We start from the raw sequence: 18,693 nt of genomic DNA, 5'->3' as shown, positions 1-18,693 counted from the left end.
GTCTTAACCTTAGAAAGTTTAATCGGACTTAACAAAAAGCAAATGAAAATGCCGTAATTTCGTCTTATGAGGTTGGATAAGTTTATCAAATTAAAACATATGTTCATACACTGTTATACAAAATTCATGCAAACAAGCTCATCATAGATACCAGGATAGAAATTTTGTATTTGCGCGTGATGCGCGTTTCGTCTACAAAAGACTCATCAGTTACGATCCAATAAAAACATTAAAATAAGCCAATTCAAGTAAAGTTCAAATTTAAGAGCATTAAGAACGATAAATTTCTATAAATTTTGCAAATTCAGCAAGAAATGGATTACAGGTAATGTTTTTAGCAAACACCATCTTTCTTTCTAATGTTATTTATCCTCATTTTCGGTCTTTAAGTGTTGGTATTTTAAAGAGGTTTATCGGATAATTTCAACTATTATTAAGGTTAAGTGTTAAATCATTTTAAGTTGAAACGTTTCAATTTAAATTACAGTTTCTAGTTTAATGTAGATGGGGTGTCTAAATTATAATTCATAGAATGTTTTAATAATTTACCAAAATGTAGTTTATATCATGCTTTTTTAAAAACATAAATAAAAAAAATGGGTCAAGGGGATTGTTTGCAAATTTGACAGATTTTGAATAGATTATGCATGGAAAACCAAATTTTCTGCCTTAATACACAAACTACATCATAGAATGTTGAGATAAAATATGAAAAGATAGCTCTAATATTATGCTTTCAGGTAAGAAAAAGATATAATGGGTCACAGGACTCGTTTTTGTGCTACATAATATTAAAGGTAAATTTCTTACACATTCTTTTGTAGAAATAACTTTATCGGAATTATCTGCCCTTACATTTCAGTTGCCTCCTCTTATGTGGCAAAATTCGAAAAAATAATTTAACAAAAGTATTTTTTTTTTTTTTAACTACAACCATTCAAATATGTCATTTCTTTATTTAAATGAAAATTCCTATCACATGAACTATTTTTTCACCTAAAAAATCAAGATCGATTGTTGTCTGGTATTTTAAAATCCAAGATGGAGGAAGACAACCTTTCTTCCAAAAATGATATTTTGAGAAAAAATGGTGTTAACGTTTTGTCATAAACTCATTGTATTATAATAAATACACTAAATGAATCGACTTCCCTAAGATGCTTCAGAGGTCAGCGTAGTGATTATAAAAAGTTAAATCACAAAAAAACTGAACTTAAAGGAAAATCAATTCGGAAAGTCCATAATCACATAGCAAAATCAAATAACAAAACGCATCAAAAACGAATGGACAAGAACTGTCATATTCCTGACTTAGTACAGGCATTTTCAAATGTAGAAAATGGTGGATTAAACCTGGTTCTATAGCGCTAATCATTTCACTTTAATGACCACCAATTGTTCTTCAAAGCAGCGAGAAAATCCCACACCCGGCAATGGTGATCAGATGACCCCTGCATAAAGTTGTGATCTAGTTCAGTGAAAATAGACTTCACACTTTGCATTTATTTCATGTACAAAATATAATGGACGTTTTGCTGATAGTATTTTCCGTATGTGACCTATCGAGTTAGACAATTCACCGGGTTTCTACTAACATGCGAAACTTTACGAGTGTCACATGTGGAGACAGATCTGCTTACACTTTCGGAGCACCTGAGATCACACAACTGTTAGTAAAGTTATTCATAGTCTTTGGTTTTCTATGTTTGTCTGTTTGTCTGTTTGTATTCTAGAAATGTCGCTTTCAGATTATTTTCGAAACTTAGTTAAAATGTCCATTTAGCATTTTTTGTCGCTCATTCAACACATTTTATAGTTGTCCTTTATTTATCTTTCTAAGCTATTGACCTTGATTATTTTGTCAATTTTCGTTTATATCCGTTTGTCTTGGCACATTACATCCAACCATTACTATATTATGCTATAGGCATTTTTTTCTATCTTTCATTTTTTTGCTTTAAAGTACCTTCTATATGCAATTTCATTTTTGTTTATGGAGATATTGAGATATTTGTTTCTTTTTCTAGTGATAACGGTAATCTTTTATGTCTGCTTGTTTTGTTCACACAATATTATCAATATAACGGAATTTTGTGCCACTGCCAAACATGTTAGAATTCTAGCTATCTATTACAAATCAAGTGCAATCTATTATTTTCTTCAGAAGGCGTATCCTTTACTAAGTCAAGATAAGGACAGATGTTTTCATTAGTTAGAATTGTTTGAGCTTTTGATTTTGTTGTTTGATAAGCAACTTTCCGTTTTTAATTTCCTGAGAGTTAAGATTTTTTTTTTGTATTTAAATTTTACTCTCATTCCACGAAACACTTTTTAAGCAATAGTAGTAATATTTTATTAGAGGAGAACGATTAATAATAATTCTGTTTATTGAAATATAGTGCAATTTGTTCTTTGCTATATATTATGATGCATATGCGAAATTCTTTTTCAGTCAGAATGATTAAAAAGTAAAATCACAAAAATACTGAATTCAGAGGAAAATCAATTAGGAAAGTCCATAATCACATGGCAAAATCAAATAACAAAACGCATAAAATACGAATGGACAAGAACTGTCATATTCCTGACTTGGTAAAGGCATTTTCAAATGTAGAAAATGGTGGATTAAACCTAGCGCTAATCCTCTCACTTTAATGACAGTCTCATAAAAATATAGAATGCTTTACTGATGTGTCTTATATTTCTGTGAGACATTTTCTACGATTTTTTGCCGATTTTGTTTTTTAACACATACGAAAGAAGCAGCTGTAAATTTAAAACCAAAAATTAAAATAAACTCTGCTATAATAAATACTTTATTTGTGTATCAATACAAAATTATAAAATATCACGATACATGGATAAATATCAGTTCAATATTGCACAATATATTATGTCATCTGTTGTATTTTTTTATGCGTAGGTCTTGGCACGAACACATACAGAACATCCACCTCTTGTTACACATTCCTCGTTAAAGTTGCAGCCTCGTGAAATGCATGTATTTTGACAGCCTTTATTTAAAATTGAATCAACATGCGAGATACGTCCAACTAAATCATCTGACCGAATAGAACCTACTGGAGAGATACGTCCAAGAAGACTGCCTGACCCTATAGAAACTACTGGCGAGATATGTCTTCCAACACTACCTGAGCGAATAGAATCACCTACTTGTGAGATACGTCCAAGACGACTATCTGACAGAATAGAATCACCTACTGGCGACATATGTTTAACCAGACTACCTGACCGAATAGAATCACCTACTTGTGAGATACGTCCAAGACGACTATCTGACAGAATAGAATCACCTACTGGCGACATATGTTTAACAAGACTACCTGACCGAATAGAATCACCTAATGATGAGGTATGTCTAACAAGACTATCTGACCGTATAGAATCTACTAAAGCATCTTGGAATCTACTGTCTAAGGATCTGCCAGGATTGATTTGGCCTCCCGATAATAAATCTTCACTACGCTGACACAGACTTCTGCAACCTAGGTTACCTCGGTCCATACATCTCTGAAGACATCCAGATGAAATCATGTCTGATCTAACTGCTGAATTTGATAAAATTACTCTTCTAGGTCTGCACATACGATCACATCCTTCAGTTTGACAACTGTGACCTTCTGGACATTCTGAATGACTCGAGCATTCAATTTCACAAGCTTTCCCGCCTTTGGGTGAATATACTGTAATAATACATTTTAATCATAAATGTTGAAATATGAATTATCAATTGAAAAAAAAAGAGATACCAGGCTATTTATTTCATTAGTCGGACGAGCATTTCATCTACATTAGACCCAACTGTGACGTCGATCAGATTATAAATATAATTAAGTTTCGATGATTTTTACAAACAAAGTGTTAATTATAGATTGTATTACTGATACAAATATTGCATAGAGTACTTTCATGGTTTCATTGTAAGTAGCGAGAGTAAAAAATGCCTTTTACTCATAGAAATATGTAAAATAAATTCGTAATAAATTAATGTTTATTTTTGTATTTTCTAAATAATAGCTAAAAAAAGTTTGTTTTTGTTGGAATCTTTGTTCTATCAACTATTTTTCCAAGTCAAAAACCGCTGTTCTTAATACCTACTGACACCAATCATTAAGCATGTTTGTGCTTTAAATACAAAATATCAGGTATTCTTGTGTTATGTATCCGTCATTTGTGTTTTGCGAGCTTCAATTTTTATTCTTAAATGATTTCAAATTTGTTTTTTTTCTCTGATTTGTTTCCTTCTGAAGAATGGTAAACGTATAAGCCAGGTGTTGAAACGATGTATCATTGCTTGTATGGTAAATTCAACAGTCATGTATCTAATCATTTGTTTTAAGAATTTTTGGATTGTTTGTTTTCAAATATTTGGACTGTAATGGTTTGATAATGTTTGCTCATGACTTACTTCATTGTATAAATCTGCATTTAAACAATAACAAAAATATATAACGTTATAAGATACATACCAGCAAAAGCACATGCTATAAATCCAAAGAAAATGATAACAGCTTTCCCTTCCATTATACCTGGAATGAATATTAGAACAAATGCAACTCAATTCGATTGGTTTGAAAATATTACTTAAAATGAAAAATTAATTTTACCAGTATATTTGATGCCTTAAACGAGGACTGCAAAACTTATCAACAGGACTTATCATGGAAAATGTATGGTTGCCATACATGATAGAATTAAGAAAAGAAAAACATTCTTTTGAATCCGTGATTTTAGATGATTTGACGTTTCTAGAAATGATTCATGCTCAAATCATAATTGCATCAGTATTCATATATCTGATACTGCGAATCTATTGTTTTAACAAGATAGACGTTGTTGTTCTTTCAATTGAATATTAATTGCATATATTGCATATAAAAACATACTCTATTATCTTTTGAAAAATAAACTCATTATAAACATATAACTTACCTTGAATGTATGCGTATCTTTATTTAACGGTGTACAGAAATGTTTTGTTTAGTCTACAATTTATTTTTGTCTTATATACACTTTAAATGAGGAAATATACTATACTAGAGGAAATAAGTGGTTCAGTGCAGGTGTGACGTAAGTTTTGCAATACTTGTAATTATGGTCATCAATCAAGTTATAAATGTCATACTTGTATTGAGTTTATATGTTAAAAACTTTAACCTCAGTCTCCCGTTTCACCGAACCACAACAAAACAATATTTTAAGACACATCAGTTTGGTCAGCAAATGTTGTTGAAAATTAAAAAAAATGTTAGTGTGCCGTTTCATTTAATTTGTCTGCTTTTTTTATTTTGTTAAATATTCATGTAAAGGGCGTTTTTTAAATTAAAAAAAATATATATTGCAAAGGTTAAGATGTAAAACTATAACGAACATAGCAGAATGTTTGTCACAGGAAAACATGCATTTAAATATTGTGGTAATTAAAGATAGATGAACCATAGGTGTGTGTAAAAATCATTTTAGTCGGAATTTGATTTTATTAAACAAAGTCAGAGATTATTTCTGTATTTTTTGTCAAGTTTAACAAATTTTTTGACACAATCCTAAAAATTCACAAAACTTGACAGCATCTGTATTTGATGGGGTTTAATCAGATTAAATTACTTTAATATAGAAACGGTAGAACCTTATTTATCTGAACCTATCTAGTATATTCAACTTAAACATCGTTACTTCAATTTGCCATTCAAAAGATAATAAGTAAAATTGAGGATGGACATTGGGAAAATGTCAAAGAGAAAACAACCCAACCAAAGAGAAGATAACGCATACTATTACTGGCGATTGTAGACGTCGACCAAACACAGATATCATTCAAAACCCTTAGAAAAAAATTCAGTTTTTAATCAGTATGTATTAATGTAGTAAAATAAATGTTTTTAGATAGAAAGATGTCAGAAATTTTTACAAAATCCAACATGATTTCAAAGTTATGTAATCACGTGATATGGTTCAAAATAACCGTTTTTTTATAATATTTCTATTTGTTTCCATCTGATGACCCTTTTTTATAGTTTGTTGATATGTTGTACTGTTACACCACTGTTCCAGGTTGTGGGAAGGTTTAGATCCCGCTAACATATATGTTTCACCCAGCCACATTTTGTAAGTAAATGCCTGTCCCAAATCAGGAGCTTCCAATTCAATTTAGTGATTGTAGGTTGTTGATGAGACAAATATTTGTTTTTCGTTCCTATTTTGTACAAAAATAAGGCCGTTAGTTTCTCAGTGGAATTGTTTTCCATTAATTTGTTATTTCAGGGCAATTTATAACTGATTATGGAGTATGGGCTTTGTTCATTGTTGAAGACCTTTCGGTGACCTAAAGTCGTTAAAGTCTGTAGCATTTGTTCTCTTTTGGAGAGTTGTCGAATTGGCAAACATACCACATCTTCTTTTTTATGTTTAGTACTTCAAACGAAAAGTTACAAATTTTGAGAGGAAAATGAGAGCATCTTTAAAAGTAAAACCATAGCTGTTATTTGAAGAATGCTCCAATTATAGGTTTCATAACCAGTGAGAATGGATAATCGCTTGACGTCAATTTGAGTTATCGAATTTCAAAATGACTATAAACAAGCCTTCGACGAGTTTATTATTACCATTAAAATACTTGATGAGAGTGATATAAAGCTATATACAATTATTGTGTTACCTATTTTTCAATGGCCAACACTGTCATTTGGTTTAATAAAAAATTCCGCGAATTGTTGATCTATTTCTTTGCAGATTCGAGTTTGACATGAAATATCCTTTTCCTGTGTAAAACTTTTGAACATCAGATATTTCAAGACTTTTTGTACGCTTCAGAATGTAACCAAAAATTGATAAAAAGAAGATTGTCAGGTATAAGGTGTGAGTGTTTTGTATATTTTTGAAGAAATCACATATATCTGTTCATGCTGTTGCCATGGACGACAAGTACATCGTCTTAACCTTTGAAAGTTTTATCGGATTTAACGAAAAGCAAATGAAATTGCCGTAATTCCGTCTTATGAGGTTGGACAATCTAATCAAATTAAAACATATTTTCGTACACTGTTATACCAGATTCATGCAAATAAGCTCATCATAGAAACCAGTATAGAAATTTTGTATTTGCGCCTGATGCACGTTACGTCTACAAAAAACTCATCAGTGACGATCCAATAAAAACATTTAAATAAGCCAATTCAAGTAAAGTACAAAGTTTAAGAGCATTGAGAACGATATCTTTTTTATAAATTTTGCCAAATACAGCAAGAAATGGATTACCGATAATGTTTTTAGCAAACGCCATCTTTCTTTCTAATGTTTTTTATGCTCATTTTCTGTCTTTCAGTGTTGGTATTTTAAAGAGGTTTATCGGATAATTTCAACTATTATTAAGGTTAAGTGTTAAATCATTTTCAGTTTAAACGTTTCAATTAAAATTACAGTTTAGATTGAGTGAATTAATTATAATTCATAGAATGTTTTAATAATTTGCCAAACTGTAGTTTATATCATGCTTTTTTAAAAACATCAGTAAAAAGAAAAGTCAAGGGGATTGTTTGCAAATTTGACAGATCTTCAATAGATTATGCATGGAAATCAAAATTTTCTGCCATAATACGCAAATTATAGAACTTTGATAGTATGCTTTCAGGCAAGAAAAAGATATAAATGGGTCACAGGACTCGTTTTCGTGCTACATAATAAAATAGGTAAATTCCTAACACATTCTATTGTAGAAAAAACTTTATTGGAATTATCTGCCCTTACATTTGAGTTGCCTCCTCTTATGTGGCAAAGTTGAAAAATAATAATTTCATAAAAGTATCCTTTTTTTTTGTAAAATACAACCATTAAAATATGTCATTTCTTTATTTAAATGAAAATTCCTAACGCATGAATTACTTTTTTCACTTAAAAATCAAGATGGATTGTTTTCTGGTATTTCAAAATCCAAGATGGAGGAAGACAACCTTTTTTCCAAAAATGATATTTTGAGAAAAAAAAATGGTGTTAACATTTTGTCATAAACTCATTGTATTATTATATAATAAAACACTAAATGAATCGACTTCCGTAAGATGCTACAGAGCTCATCGTAGTGATTATATAATAATACAATGATTTATAAGAATTTAAAAATAGTTGTAATACAATGATATGGCAAACAACTAATAAGCATTTTTTAACAATGGAATTGCATCAATCTGAATTACGAATAAATATATTTGTTTTCAAATTTTAAAAATGTTCTTATTATTCATGGTATTGAGGCGACAATAGGGAGTATACTTTTAGTTTTTGTCATGTTTTGTGACTTCTTCTTCTTGAACTATACTTTGAAGTAACAAAACTTATACATTTAGTCGTGTAATCTGATTGAGCTTGGACTTTATTTTTAGAATTATCATACATCAATACATATATGTCTTGCTTGTTTCACTCATGATTGAATATATTTTTTAAAATTGTACTATAAAGGTTTAGCTACACGTACCACATTAAAATAACAATATCAAGAGTTCATGAAAATGAGATTATATAAACCCTATAAGACAGATATAGATTGAGAATGAAAATTGGGAATATGTCAAAGAGGCAACAACGCAACAATAGAGCAGACAACAGCCGAAGGCCACCAGTTGTTCTTCAACGCAGCGAAAAAAATCCGCAACCCGGAAGTGGTGATCTGATGACCCCTGAATAAAATTGTGATCTAGTTCAGTGAAAATAGACGCCACACTTAACTCCAAAATGTACACTTTGCATTTGTTCCATGTACAAAATATAGTGGACGTTTTGCTGATAATATTTCGGTATGTGACCTATAGAGTTAGACAAATTACCGGGTTTCTACTAACATGCGAAACTTGACGAGTGTTATATGTGGAGCAAGATCTGCTTACCCTTTTAGAGCACCTGAGATCACCCAACTGTTGGTAAAGTTAGTCACAGTCTTTGGTTTTCTATGTTTGTCTGTTTGTCTGTTTGTATTCTAGAAATGTCGCTTCAGATTATTTTCGATTTTTTGTTTAAATGTCCATCTAGCATTCTTTGCCTTTTTTTCAACACATTTTATAGTTGTTTTTTTTTTGTTTTTTTTTGTTTTTTCTTTTTTAAGCTACTTACCTTGATTGTTTTGGCAATTTTTGTTTATATCCTTTTGTCTTGGCACAGTGCATCCAACCACTATCATATTGTCCTGTTTTTTTTTGTTTTTTCTTTTTTAAGATACTTACCTTGATTGTTTTGGCAATTTTTGTTTATATCCTTTTGTCTTGGCACAGTACATCCAACCACTATCATATTGTCCTTTAGTCATGTTTTTCTTTCTTTCATATTTTGTCTTAAAGTATTTTCTATATGCAATTTCATTTTTGATTATTGAGATATTGAGATATTTGTTTCTTTTTCTAGTGATAACGGTAATCTTTTTTGTCTGCTTGTTTTGTTCACACAATATTGTTAATATAACGGAATTTTTTGCGACTGCCAAACATGTTAGAATTCTAGCTATCTATAACAAATCAAGTGCAATCTATTATTTACTTCAGAAAGAATATCCTTTACTAAGTCAAGATAAGGACAGCTGTTTTCATTCGTTAGAATTGTTTGAGCTTTTGATATTGTTGTTTGATAAGCGACTTTCCGTTTTTAATTTCCTGAGAGTTAAGATTTATTTTTTGTATTTAATTTATACTTTTTTTCACGAAACACTTTTTTTTTTTTAGATTCTCATGTTTTATTGATAGTTTTTCACATTGGTTAGTTGATACATCAAATACCGGTACCTTATCCCGGCCTCGTTAACCGTTAGTAGTATATAATAAATTTTGTTAGTATTTGTTAGTTTAAATTGTGTTTGAAACATACATTTATAAATTATAATATAATTCGACTGATTGTTAGTCAATTACAAATAGAAAAAAAAATACAATATAAGCATATATAATTGCAAGTCATTCACATTTATAATTACGTAATTTTGTACCGTATTTGACCCTTACTTTAATATCCTCATTATTGAATAGAATCTACCTGACACATATTGCTCGTTTAGAAAAATCGTGCAGATGTCTTAATGTGATCAGATGATCGTAACTTGACGTGATTGAGGGATAATATACTGCACGTGTTAATCTTTTCGCTTTTGGGTTATTATCAAAGGGTGAGATATTTGATGTTTATTATTATAGAAATATGAATTTATTGTCTTTGTACATAATCTGTACTTAATTGTGTTTTGATTTAAGTTTTAGAATAGGTGTAATTTAAGGGTTTTTCTTTACGGCCGCTGAGGTGTCGATTTTTTATATTTTATAATCTAACAGTTTAAAGAATTTTTTGAAATTTGCGAATTAAGTTACTTTTACTTTTTTTACACATCTGTTAACTTCAAAATATAATTCAAATTCTTTTTTGAAGATATTGTATATGTCGGCGGATTTTGTTCTTTGCTCCGACATGTAAAATGATTTATAAATTGAGAAACCTATCAACGATATAATAAGATTTATGTCATTATAATGTCGGTCTCCTATTTTATATCCAAAGACTATATCTATTAAGTTTATTTTCTTACAGAAGTTTATGATATTCATTTTTTCTGTTATTTTATTCCACAAATCTTTTAAAAATTTACAGTCGATAAAAAAAATGTTGATAATTGTCTGTGCATTTGCATAAAGCACACTCTGACGTATTATATATTTTCCATTTAAAAAGATTTTCTGTGTTCGGCAATATCTAGCTAAATAATTTCCATTTATTAACTTTAAGTTTGTTTGTGTATATTTCTTTGTTTGTAAATGATAAGGAGTGTTTAATTTGTAATGGTTTTACGCCTAATATTTTTTGCCATTTTATTAATCCAATGTTTGGTGTTATTTTGTTTTTAAAAAAATATTGATATACGGTTTTGTTATCTAGATCTGCTAAATTTATTTCTGTTTCATTCATTCTGATTATTTTTTCTTTAATATTAACGCGGGTTTTAACAGATTTATTTGTTTTCAGGATATCTATCCAACATTTTGGAATAGCTTTTTTTAATATTGATAGTTCGGCTATCCAGTTGTGTTTTATTTCTAATTTACGCAGTATTGTTTTTTCGTTGATTTGACCGTTATCGTCAATAATTTCATTAATATAGATTATATTGCTTCCGATCCAATTGAGCATCAATCATGATTTATTTTTTATTTTTATGTTTTTATTACCCCATATAATTTCTTTGCGTATTTCTCTAAAGTTAGTGGATGATTTAGTTTGACCTCCACCTTTCCGTATCCAACATTTTACAATATCCAGATAAAATTCTGGTAGTTCAGTTGTAATTTTAAGTGGTTTTAAATTTTTAAGTTCTAAATTCATTTTGAAGATAAGGAAGTTTTTCCCGTATTTATCAAAAAAGAATCTCGGAATAATTGACCAATTTTCATTTTTTGACTCCATAAGTCTTGATACCCATTTAATTTTAAGTGTGTTGAAGTAGCTGTCGATATCTATCATATTTGACCTCCCGTACTGTAATCTGCTATGAGAGTTGACCTTTTTAATTTATCTTGTTTACCGTTCCAAATGAAATTAAAAATTTATCTTTCTAGATTGTCGCTATACATTTTATTTTTGACTGTCATACTTGCTAAGTATGCAAATTGTGGGATGATAAGCGATTTGATAATAAGAATTTTACCGCTGATCGTAAGATGTCTTTTTTCCCAAGATTTCATGAGTTTTTTTGCTTTTTCAAACTTATTTTCCCAATTTAGTTTTGCGCATTCTGCTTTATTTGTGCCGAAATACAATCCCAACACTTCACGAAACACTTTTTAAGCAATAGTAGTAATATTTTATTAGAGGAGAACGATTAATAATAATTCTGTTTATTGAAATATAGTGCGAATAGTTCTTTGCGATATATTCTGATGCATATGCGAAATTCTTTTTTCAGTCATAATGATTAAAAAGAAAAATCACAAAAAAACTGTTCTCAGAGAAAATCAATTCGGAAAGTCCATAATCACATGGCAAAATCAAATAAAAAAACGCATCAAAAACGAATGGACAACAACTGTCATATTCCTGACTAGGTACAGGCATTTTCAAATGTAGAAAATGGTGAATTAAACCTGGTTCTATAGCGCTAACCCTCTCACTTTAATGACAGTCTCATAAGAATATAGAATGCTTTACTGATGTGTCTTATATTTCATTTAGAAATTTTCTACGATTTCTTACTGATTTTGTTTTTTAACACATGCGTAAGAGGCAGCTATAAATTTAAGACCAAAAATTAAAATAAACTCTGATATAATAAATACTTTATTTGTGTATCAATACAAAATTATAAAATATCACGATACATGGATAAAAATCAGTTTAATATTGCACAATATATTATGTCATCTGTTGTATTTTTTTATGCGTACGTCTTGGCACGAACACATACAGAACATCCACCTCGTGTTACACATTCCTCGTTAAAGTTGCAGCCTCGTGAAATGCATGTATTTTGACAGCCTTTATTTAAAATTGAATCAACATGCGAGATACGTCCAACTAAACCATCTGACCGAATAGAACCTACTGGAGATATACGTCCAAGAAGACTACCTGACCCTATAGAACCTACTGGCGAGATATGTCTTCCAACACTACCTGACCGAATAGAATCACCTACTTGTGAGATACGTCCAAGACGACTATCTGACAGAATAGAACCACCTACTGGCGACATATGTTTAACAAGACTACCTGACCGAATAGAATCACCTACTGACGAGGTATGTCTAACAAGACTATCTGACCGAATAGAATCTACTAAAGCATCTTGGAATCTACTGTCTAAGGATCTGCCAGGATTGATTTGGCCTCCCGATAATGAATCTTCACTACGCTGACACAGACTTCTGCAACCTAGGTTACCTCGGTCCATACATCTCTGAAGACATCCAGATGAAAATATGTCTGATCTAACTGCTGAATTTGATAAAATTACTCTTCTAGGTCTGCACATACGATCACATCCTTCAGTTTGACAACTGTGACCTTCTGGACATTCTGAATGACTCGAGCATTCAATTTCACAAGCTTTCCCGCCTTTGGGTGAATATACTGTAATAATAAATTTTAATCATAAATGTTGAAATATGAATTATCAATCGAAAAAATAAGAGATACCAGGCTATTTATTTCATTAGTCGGACGAACATTTCATCTACATAAGACCCAACAGTGACGTCGATCAGATTATAAATATAATTAGGTTTCGATGATTTTTACAAACAAAGTGTTTATTATAGATTGTATTACTGATATAAACATTGCATAGAGTACTTTCATGGTTTCATCGTAAGTAGCGAGAGTGAAAAATGCCTTTTACTCATAGAAATATGTAAAATAAATTCGTAATAAATGAATGTTTATTTTTGTATTTTCTAAATAATAGATCAAAAAAGTTTGTTTTTGTCGGAATCTTTGTTCTATTAACTATTTTTCAAGGTCAAAAACCGTTGTTCTAATTTACTTACACCGATCGTTAAGCATGTTTGTGCTTTAAATACAAAATATCAGGTATTCTTGTGTTATGTATCCGTCATTTGTGTTTTGCATGCTTCAATTTTTATTCTTAAATGATTTCAAATTTGTTTTTTTCCCTGATTGTTTTCCTTCAGAAACATGGTAAACGTATAAACCAGGTGTTGAAACGATGTATCATTGCTTGCATGTTAATTTCAACATTCATGTATCTAATCATTTGTTTTAAGAATTTTTGGATTGTTTGTTTTCAAATATTTGGACTGTAATGTTTTGATAATGTTTGCTCATAACTACTTAATTCCTTGTATAAATCAGCATTTAAACAATAACAAAAATATATAACGTTATAAGATACATACCAGCAAAAGCACATGCTATAAATCCAAAGAAAATGATAACAGCTTTCCCTTCCATTATACCTGGAATGAATATTAGAACAAATGCAACTCAATTCGATTGGTTTGAAAATATTACTGAAAACGAAAAATTAATTTTACCAGTATATTTAATGCCTTAAACGAGGACTGCAAAACTTATCAACATGACTCATCATGGAAAATGTATGTTTGCCATACATCATAGAATTAAGAAAAAAACCATTTATCTTTTGAATCCGTGATTTTCGATGATTTGACGTTCCTAGAAATATTTCTTGCTCAAATCATAATTGCATCAGTATTCATATATCTATACTGCGAATCTATTGTTTTAACAAGATAGACGTTGTTGTTCTTTCAATTAAATATTAATTGCATATATTGCATATAAAAACATACTCTATTATTTTTTGAAAAATAAACTCCTTATAAACATATATAACTTACCTTGAATGTATGTGTATCGTTATTTAACGGTGTACAGAAATGTTTTTGTGAAGTCTTCAATTCATTTCTGTCTTATATACACTTTATATGAGGAAATATACTGTACTAGAGGAAATAAATGGTTCAGTGCAGGTGTGACGTAAGTTTTGAAATGCTGTAAATATTGTCATCAATCAAGTTCTAAATGTCAAACTTGCATTGGGTTTATATGTTAAAAACTTTGACCCCAGTCTCCCGTATCGCCTAACCACAATCAAACAATATTTTAAAACACATCAGTTTGGGCAGAAAATGTTGTTTAAATTTTTTAAAAAAATGAGTAACGTTTGATTTAAGCTGTCCGCATTTTTTATTTTGTTAAATATTCATCTAAAAGACGTATTTTTAGTTTCAAAAACTATATTGCAAAGGTCAAGATGTGAAACCATAGCGAATATATCAGGATGTTTGTCACAGGAAAATATTCATTTAAATTGTGTGGTCTTAAAAAATAGACACCATTGATGTGCGTAAAATCACTCTGTTCCGAATTTGATTTTGTTCAACGAAATTGGAGACTATTGCTGTCTTTTTCACCAAGTTTTACTTTTTTTATGACACAATCCTCAGAATTCATAAAATCTGACAGCATCTATAGTTGATGGCATTTAATAAGTTTAAGTTACTTATAAATACAATTTATTTATCTTAAGGTGGTACCCAACACTTTCACTAAAATTAATTTGGCTCGTTTAATTTTCATAAAATTCTGTCAAAGTATTTACTTTGACCCTTTAACAAAAATATAAAAAAATCAAAAAATTTGAACCAAGCGTTTTATCTGAAAAATTACACTGGTTATATAGCAGTTAGACATACACTAATTTTGATCATTGTGAAGCTTTATATTGCCTTCACAAAGCAACGTAAGTGAAACGTTTAGCTGATGTTACAGAGTTATCTCCCTGTAGTGTTAGGTACCACCTTAAAACTAATGTTAAATGCATCTTGTGCAGTGTCTGGTGGTTAACGATCATTGTTTAGGTTTATTTTACAACTGGACGGATTAGATACAAAAGACTAACGTTAAATAATGATAATTCATTAAATTGAAAATGATTAAAGTATAATTTCGTTTATCAGCATTTAAAACATGTCAATTCAATTCAATTCAATTATTGCAACAGCTTTAATGAATTTATAAAGCATCGGTCACACCTTAACGGATAGCTCGAACGGATGACTAACGGATAACTTTTTGTCAATCCGTTCATGTCCGTTAGACGTACGTTTTATCCGTCGACGTCCGTTCTGTCTGTTGGAAATTTTTTGAGGATATTCAAAACTTTGAACGGACGTCCAACATATGAAACGTCCGTTGAACGTACGGTAGGCCTCCGTTTTGTACGGAACGTGTCCGTTTTGTTTATTTTTCGTATCCGTTACGTGTCCATTATACATGCGTTAAAGGTCTGAAAAATAAATTCACCAACGAACTTCTAAGGGACGTCGAAGGGATAAAACGGATGTTGAACGAATGTGAAACGGATGTTGAACGAATGTGAAACGGATGTTGAACGAATGTGAAACGGACTTCTACCGGACGTATAACAGATAAAACGGATGATGAAAGGATCTTGAACGGATAAATGTCAATTGAAAATTTGGCGTCAGAAATTTCTAATTAAATATTTTAAGCTTCATGTATCTTATTATTCATAATCGATCTTAGAGTATAAGGGCACGTCCTCACAATCAAGCATCTTTTATTTAGGCCTTTGACGACATTTTGAAGAACAAACCAAAACCAGATGCACAGAAACATTTTGAATATTTATGCGATTTACATTTACATTTATTATTATTTTCTCGTCGAATTTAATTCTTTATCTTGTTCATCCGTTTTATCCGGTACACTTCCGTTAGGTGTCCGTTTTGTCCTTTACTCGTCCATTGGATGTTCGTTGACATTCGTTCTGTCCGATACGTTTCCGTTTTTGGTTCGTTGCATATCCGGTGTGTGTCTGTCATGCATTCGTTACGCGCCCGTTTTATTTGGTCATCAACGGATTCCCAATGCAACGGATATCAATTTTGTCAACGGACAACTTTTATGTTCATCCGTTAGCCGTCCGTTCGGGCTATCCAGTAAGGTGCGACCGAGGCTTAAAGAACAATACAAACAAGCAAAGATATACCGTCATTATGTAACTTCAGTATATCATTCAGTGTCGTCCTCTAAAATGTTGAATGAAATTAAGGATGGATTTGAGGAATACTGTGGTTTTTCGTGGATACCAATTTTCGTGGATTGAGGAAAACTTATATGTTCGTGGATATTCAATTTCGTGGTTTTGAAGAAATCTGCATACAAGCCTATAGAAAATTTGGTATTCGTTGAACATTTAATTTCGTTGTTCGTCTGTACCCGAAAATTGGTATCCAACGAATAATAATGAATCCACAGTATGTCAAGGAAACAACAACCCGACCAAAGAGCAGATAACGCATACTGTTACTGGATTAAAGATGTCGACCAAGAGCAGATATCACACAAAACCCTAAATTTTTTTTCAGTTTTCGATCAGTTTATATTGTTTCAGTTAAACAAAAGTTAAGAGTTTAAATTTTATCTAAAGTTTTATAAAATACCACACGATATCATATCTCATTTTTGTGGTTAAAAAAAAGTTTAATACTTTAAATGAATAGAAACGAATTTTGAGACGTTTAGTACTTTAAATAAATAGAAACGAATTTTGACAGGCAAGTGAGTTTTTTTTTTATATTTGATAGCTTTTATTAAAAGAATGTCGTAACTATTGGTTTCATAACCAGTGAGAATGGAATATCGCTTGAAATCAACTTCAGATATCACTTTCGAAATGACAATAAACAAGCCTCTAGCGAGTTCATTATTACTATTAAGATTGATTAACCTGGAGTGTTATCTGATAATTCACCCTATAGGTTGCACTTTGTAAATACAGCTGTTTCTGAAGACCCGCCTCTTTTTGGGAGAAATTGAATATTCATAGAAAATTAATTTTCTTTACATACTCTGTGTTCCATATCGCAGAGACAGAACTTGGGAATGTTACCAGTAAATAAACACGAGCATATTGTTTACATTGAAATCTGTGGTAACTTTTAATTCGAGGTATGGGTAGTTAAGAAAATTAGTGTAAGTTTAAACTCTGAGAAGTTCAGGGCATATAAACGTTAAAAATATGCCGCACAGCTCTATATTTTGACCTTTGAAATAAATTGTGGCGCAAATAAACTTTCAATTCTAGGATAAGAATCTATAAGGTGATGTTATGAATCATTTAAATATGAAACATTACATTTTGATTACATATTCAAGTTTAAATGATATTTTGAGAAAGATATGGTGTTAACATTTTCTCATCAACTCATTGTGTTGTAATGAATACACTAAATGAATCGACTGCTCTTAAATGCTACCGAACTCAGTGTAGTTATTATAATTAAATATGGTAAACAACTAATAAGCATTAGTGTCCCATTTGTCATTTTTTCATTTTCATTTCCTTTATCTTATTTGTGGTATTGAGATGACAACAGTGAGTATAATGTTTGATTTTGTCGGGTTTTTCGACTTCTCCTTTTTGAGTTTCTTAACTGTACTTCCATAAAAAAAAACAGAATTCAATAAGTCGTGAAATCTGACTGAGCCGGACATTCATTATTGATATTATTTAATAGCAATACATGTATGATGTTCAAAAGTGAATATAGATAAAGAACAAATAAACATATGAACAATGCAGCTGGAAAGCACTAAATGTCCTTATTGCTATAAATATCTGTCTTGAACAGCCCTCCAAATTTAAACCAAGAAGAAAACATAATAATTTTAATTAAGAAAATTGATATGAAGACCAGTATACGGGCGACGTGTAAACACATCTTGGTATATTAATGACGAACTCATAGAAAACAAATACCAAGTAATAAGAAATCAAAGTTATTTGTTGAACGTCTGTGAGTAGAATGATTTTCATACGCAAAAAAATACCTACTTTTACTTCATTTACTTAGAATAATTAATTACACAATCACAAATGGTTGATTCACGTTACCACATAAACAAATACAGTATTAAAGAACTTTCCTTTTGAGACACCTTCTTCGAAACGCGGGAATATAAATTTTCCGTTTTGTTTTGTATTTTTTTTTTACGATGTTCAAGGGTTTTACTGCCGGACGGATGAATACCAACAGTGATACAAATTTCAATATTTAATACCCCTTGGGGTTTAAATGATAGGTTACTTTCCTTCAACGATTCTTTCAGTAAAAAGTGAAAGACATCGTCATTTTAAATTTA

General features: G+C 30.6%; 2 protein-coding genes across 3 annotated transcripts; both read right to left on the bottom strand.

The window, feature by feature from the left end:
• Positions 1-2,798: 2,798 nt before the first annotated feature.
• On the bottom strand, positions 2,799-5,062 carry LOC134707900 (uncharacterized). Its single transcript, XM_063568056.1, has 3 exons — positions 4,954-5,062; positions 4,491-4,550; positions 2,799-3,704 (listed from the first exon to the last, which is right to left on the bottom strand). The coding sequence occupies exons 2-3, from the start codon at positions 4,543-4,545 to the stop codon at positions 2,914-2,916; spliced, it is 846 nt and encodes a 281-aa protein (XP_063424126.1). The 5' UTR covers positions 4,546-4,550; positions 4,954-5,062; the 3' UTR covers positions 2,799-2,913.
• Positions 5,063-12,305: 7,243 nt separating this feature from the next.
• On the bottom strand, positions 12,306-14,432 carry LOC134707894 (uncharacterized). Of its 2 annotated transcripts, XM_063568043.1 has the most exons (3): positions 14,361-14,432; positions 13,896-13,955; positions 12,306-13,110 (listed from the first exon to the last, which is right to left on the bottom strand). In XM_063568043.1, exons 2-3 carry the CDS (start codon positions 13,948-13,950, stop codon positions 12,416-12,418), a joined length of 750 nt encoding a protein of 249 aa, XP_063424113.1. In that variant the 5' UTR covers positions 13,951-13,955; positions 14,361-14,432; the 3' UTR covers positions 12,306-12,415. The 2 variants fall into 2 exon arrangements, with proteins under 2 accessions (XP_063424113.1, XP_063424102.1); XM_063568032.1 differs by lacking the exon at positions 14,361-14,432 and having other exon boundaries at positions 13,896-13,999.
• Between the last annotated feature and the right edge of the window lie 4,261 nt (positions 14,433-18,693).

Source organism: Mytilus trossulus, chromosome 1, assembly GCF_036588685.1.
Source record: "Mytilus trossulus isolate FHL-02 chromosome 1, PNRI_Mtr1.1.1.hap1, whole genome shotgun sequence".
NCBI lineage: Eukaryota > Metazoa > Mollusca > Bivalvia > Mytilida > Mytilidae > Mytilus > Mytilus trossulus.
This window is presented reverse-complemented; position numbering and strand designations above follow the sequence as displayed.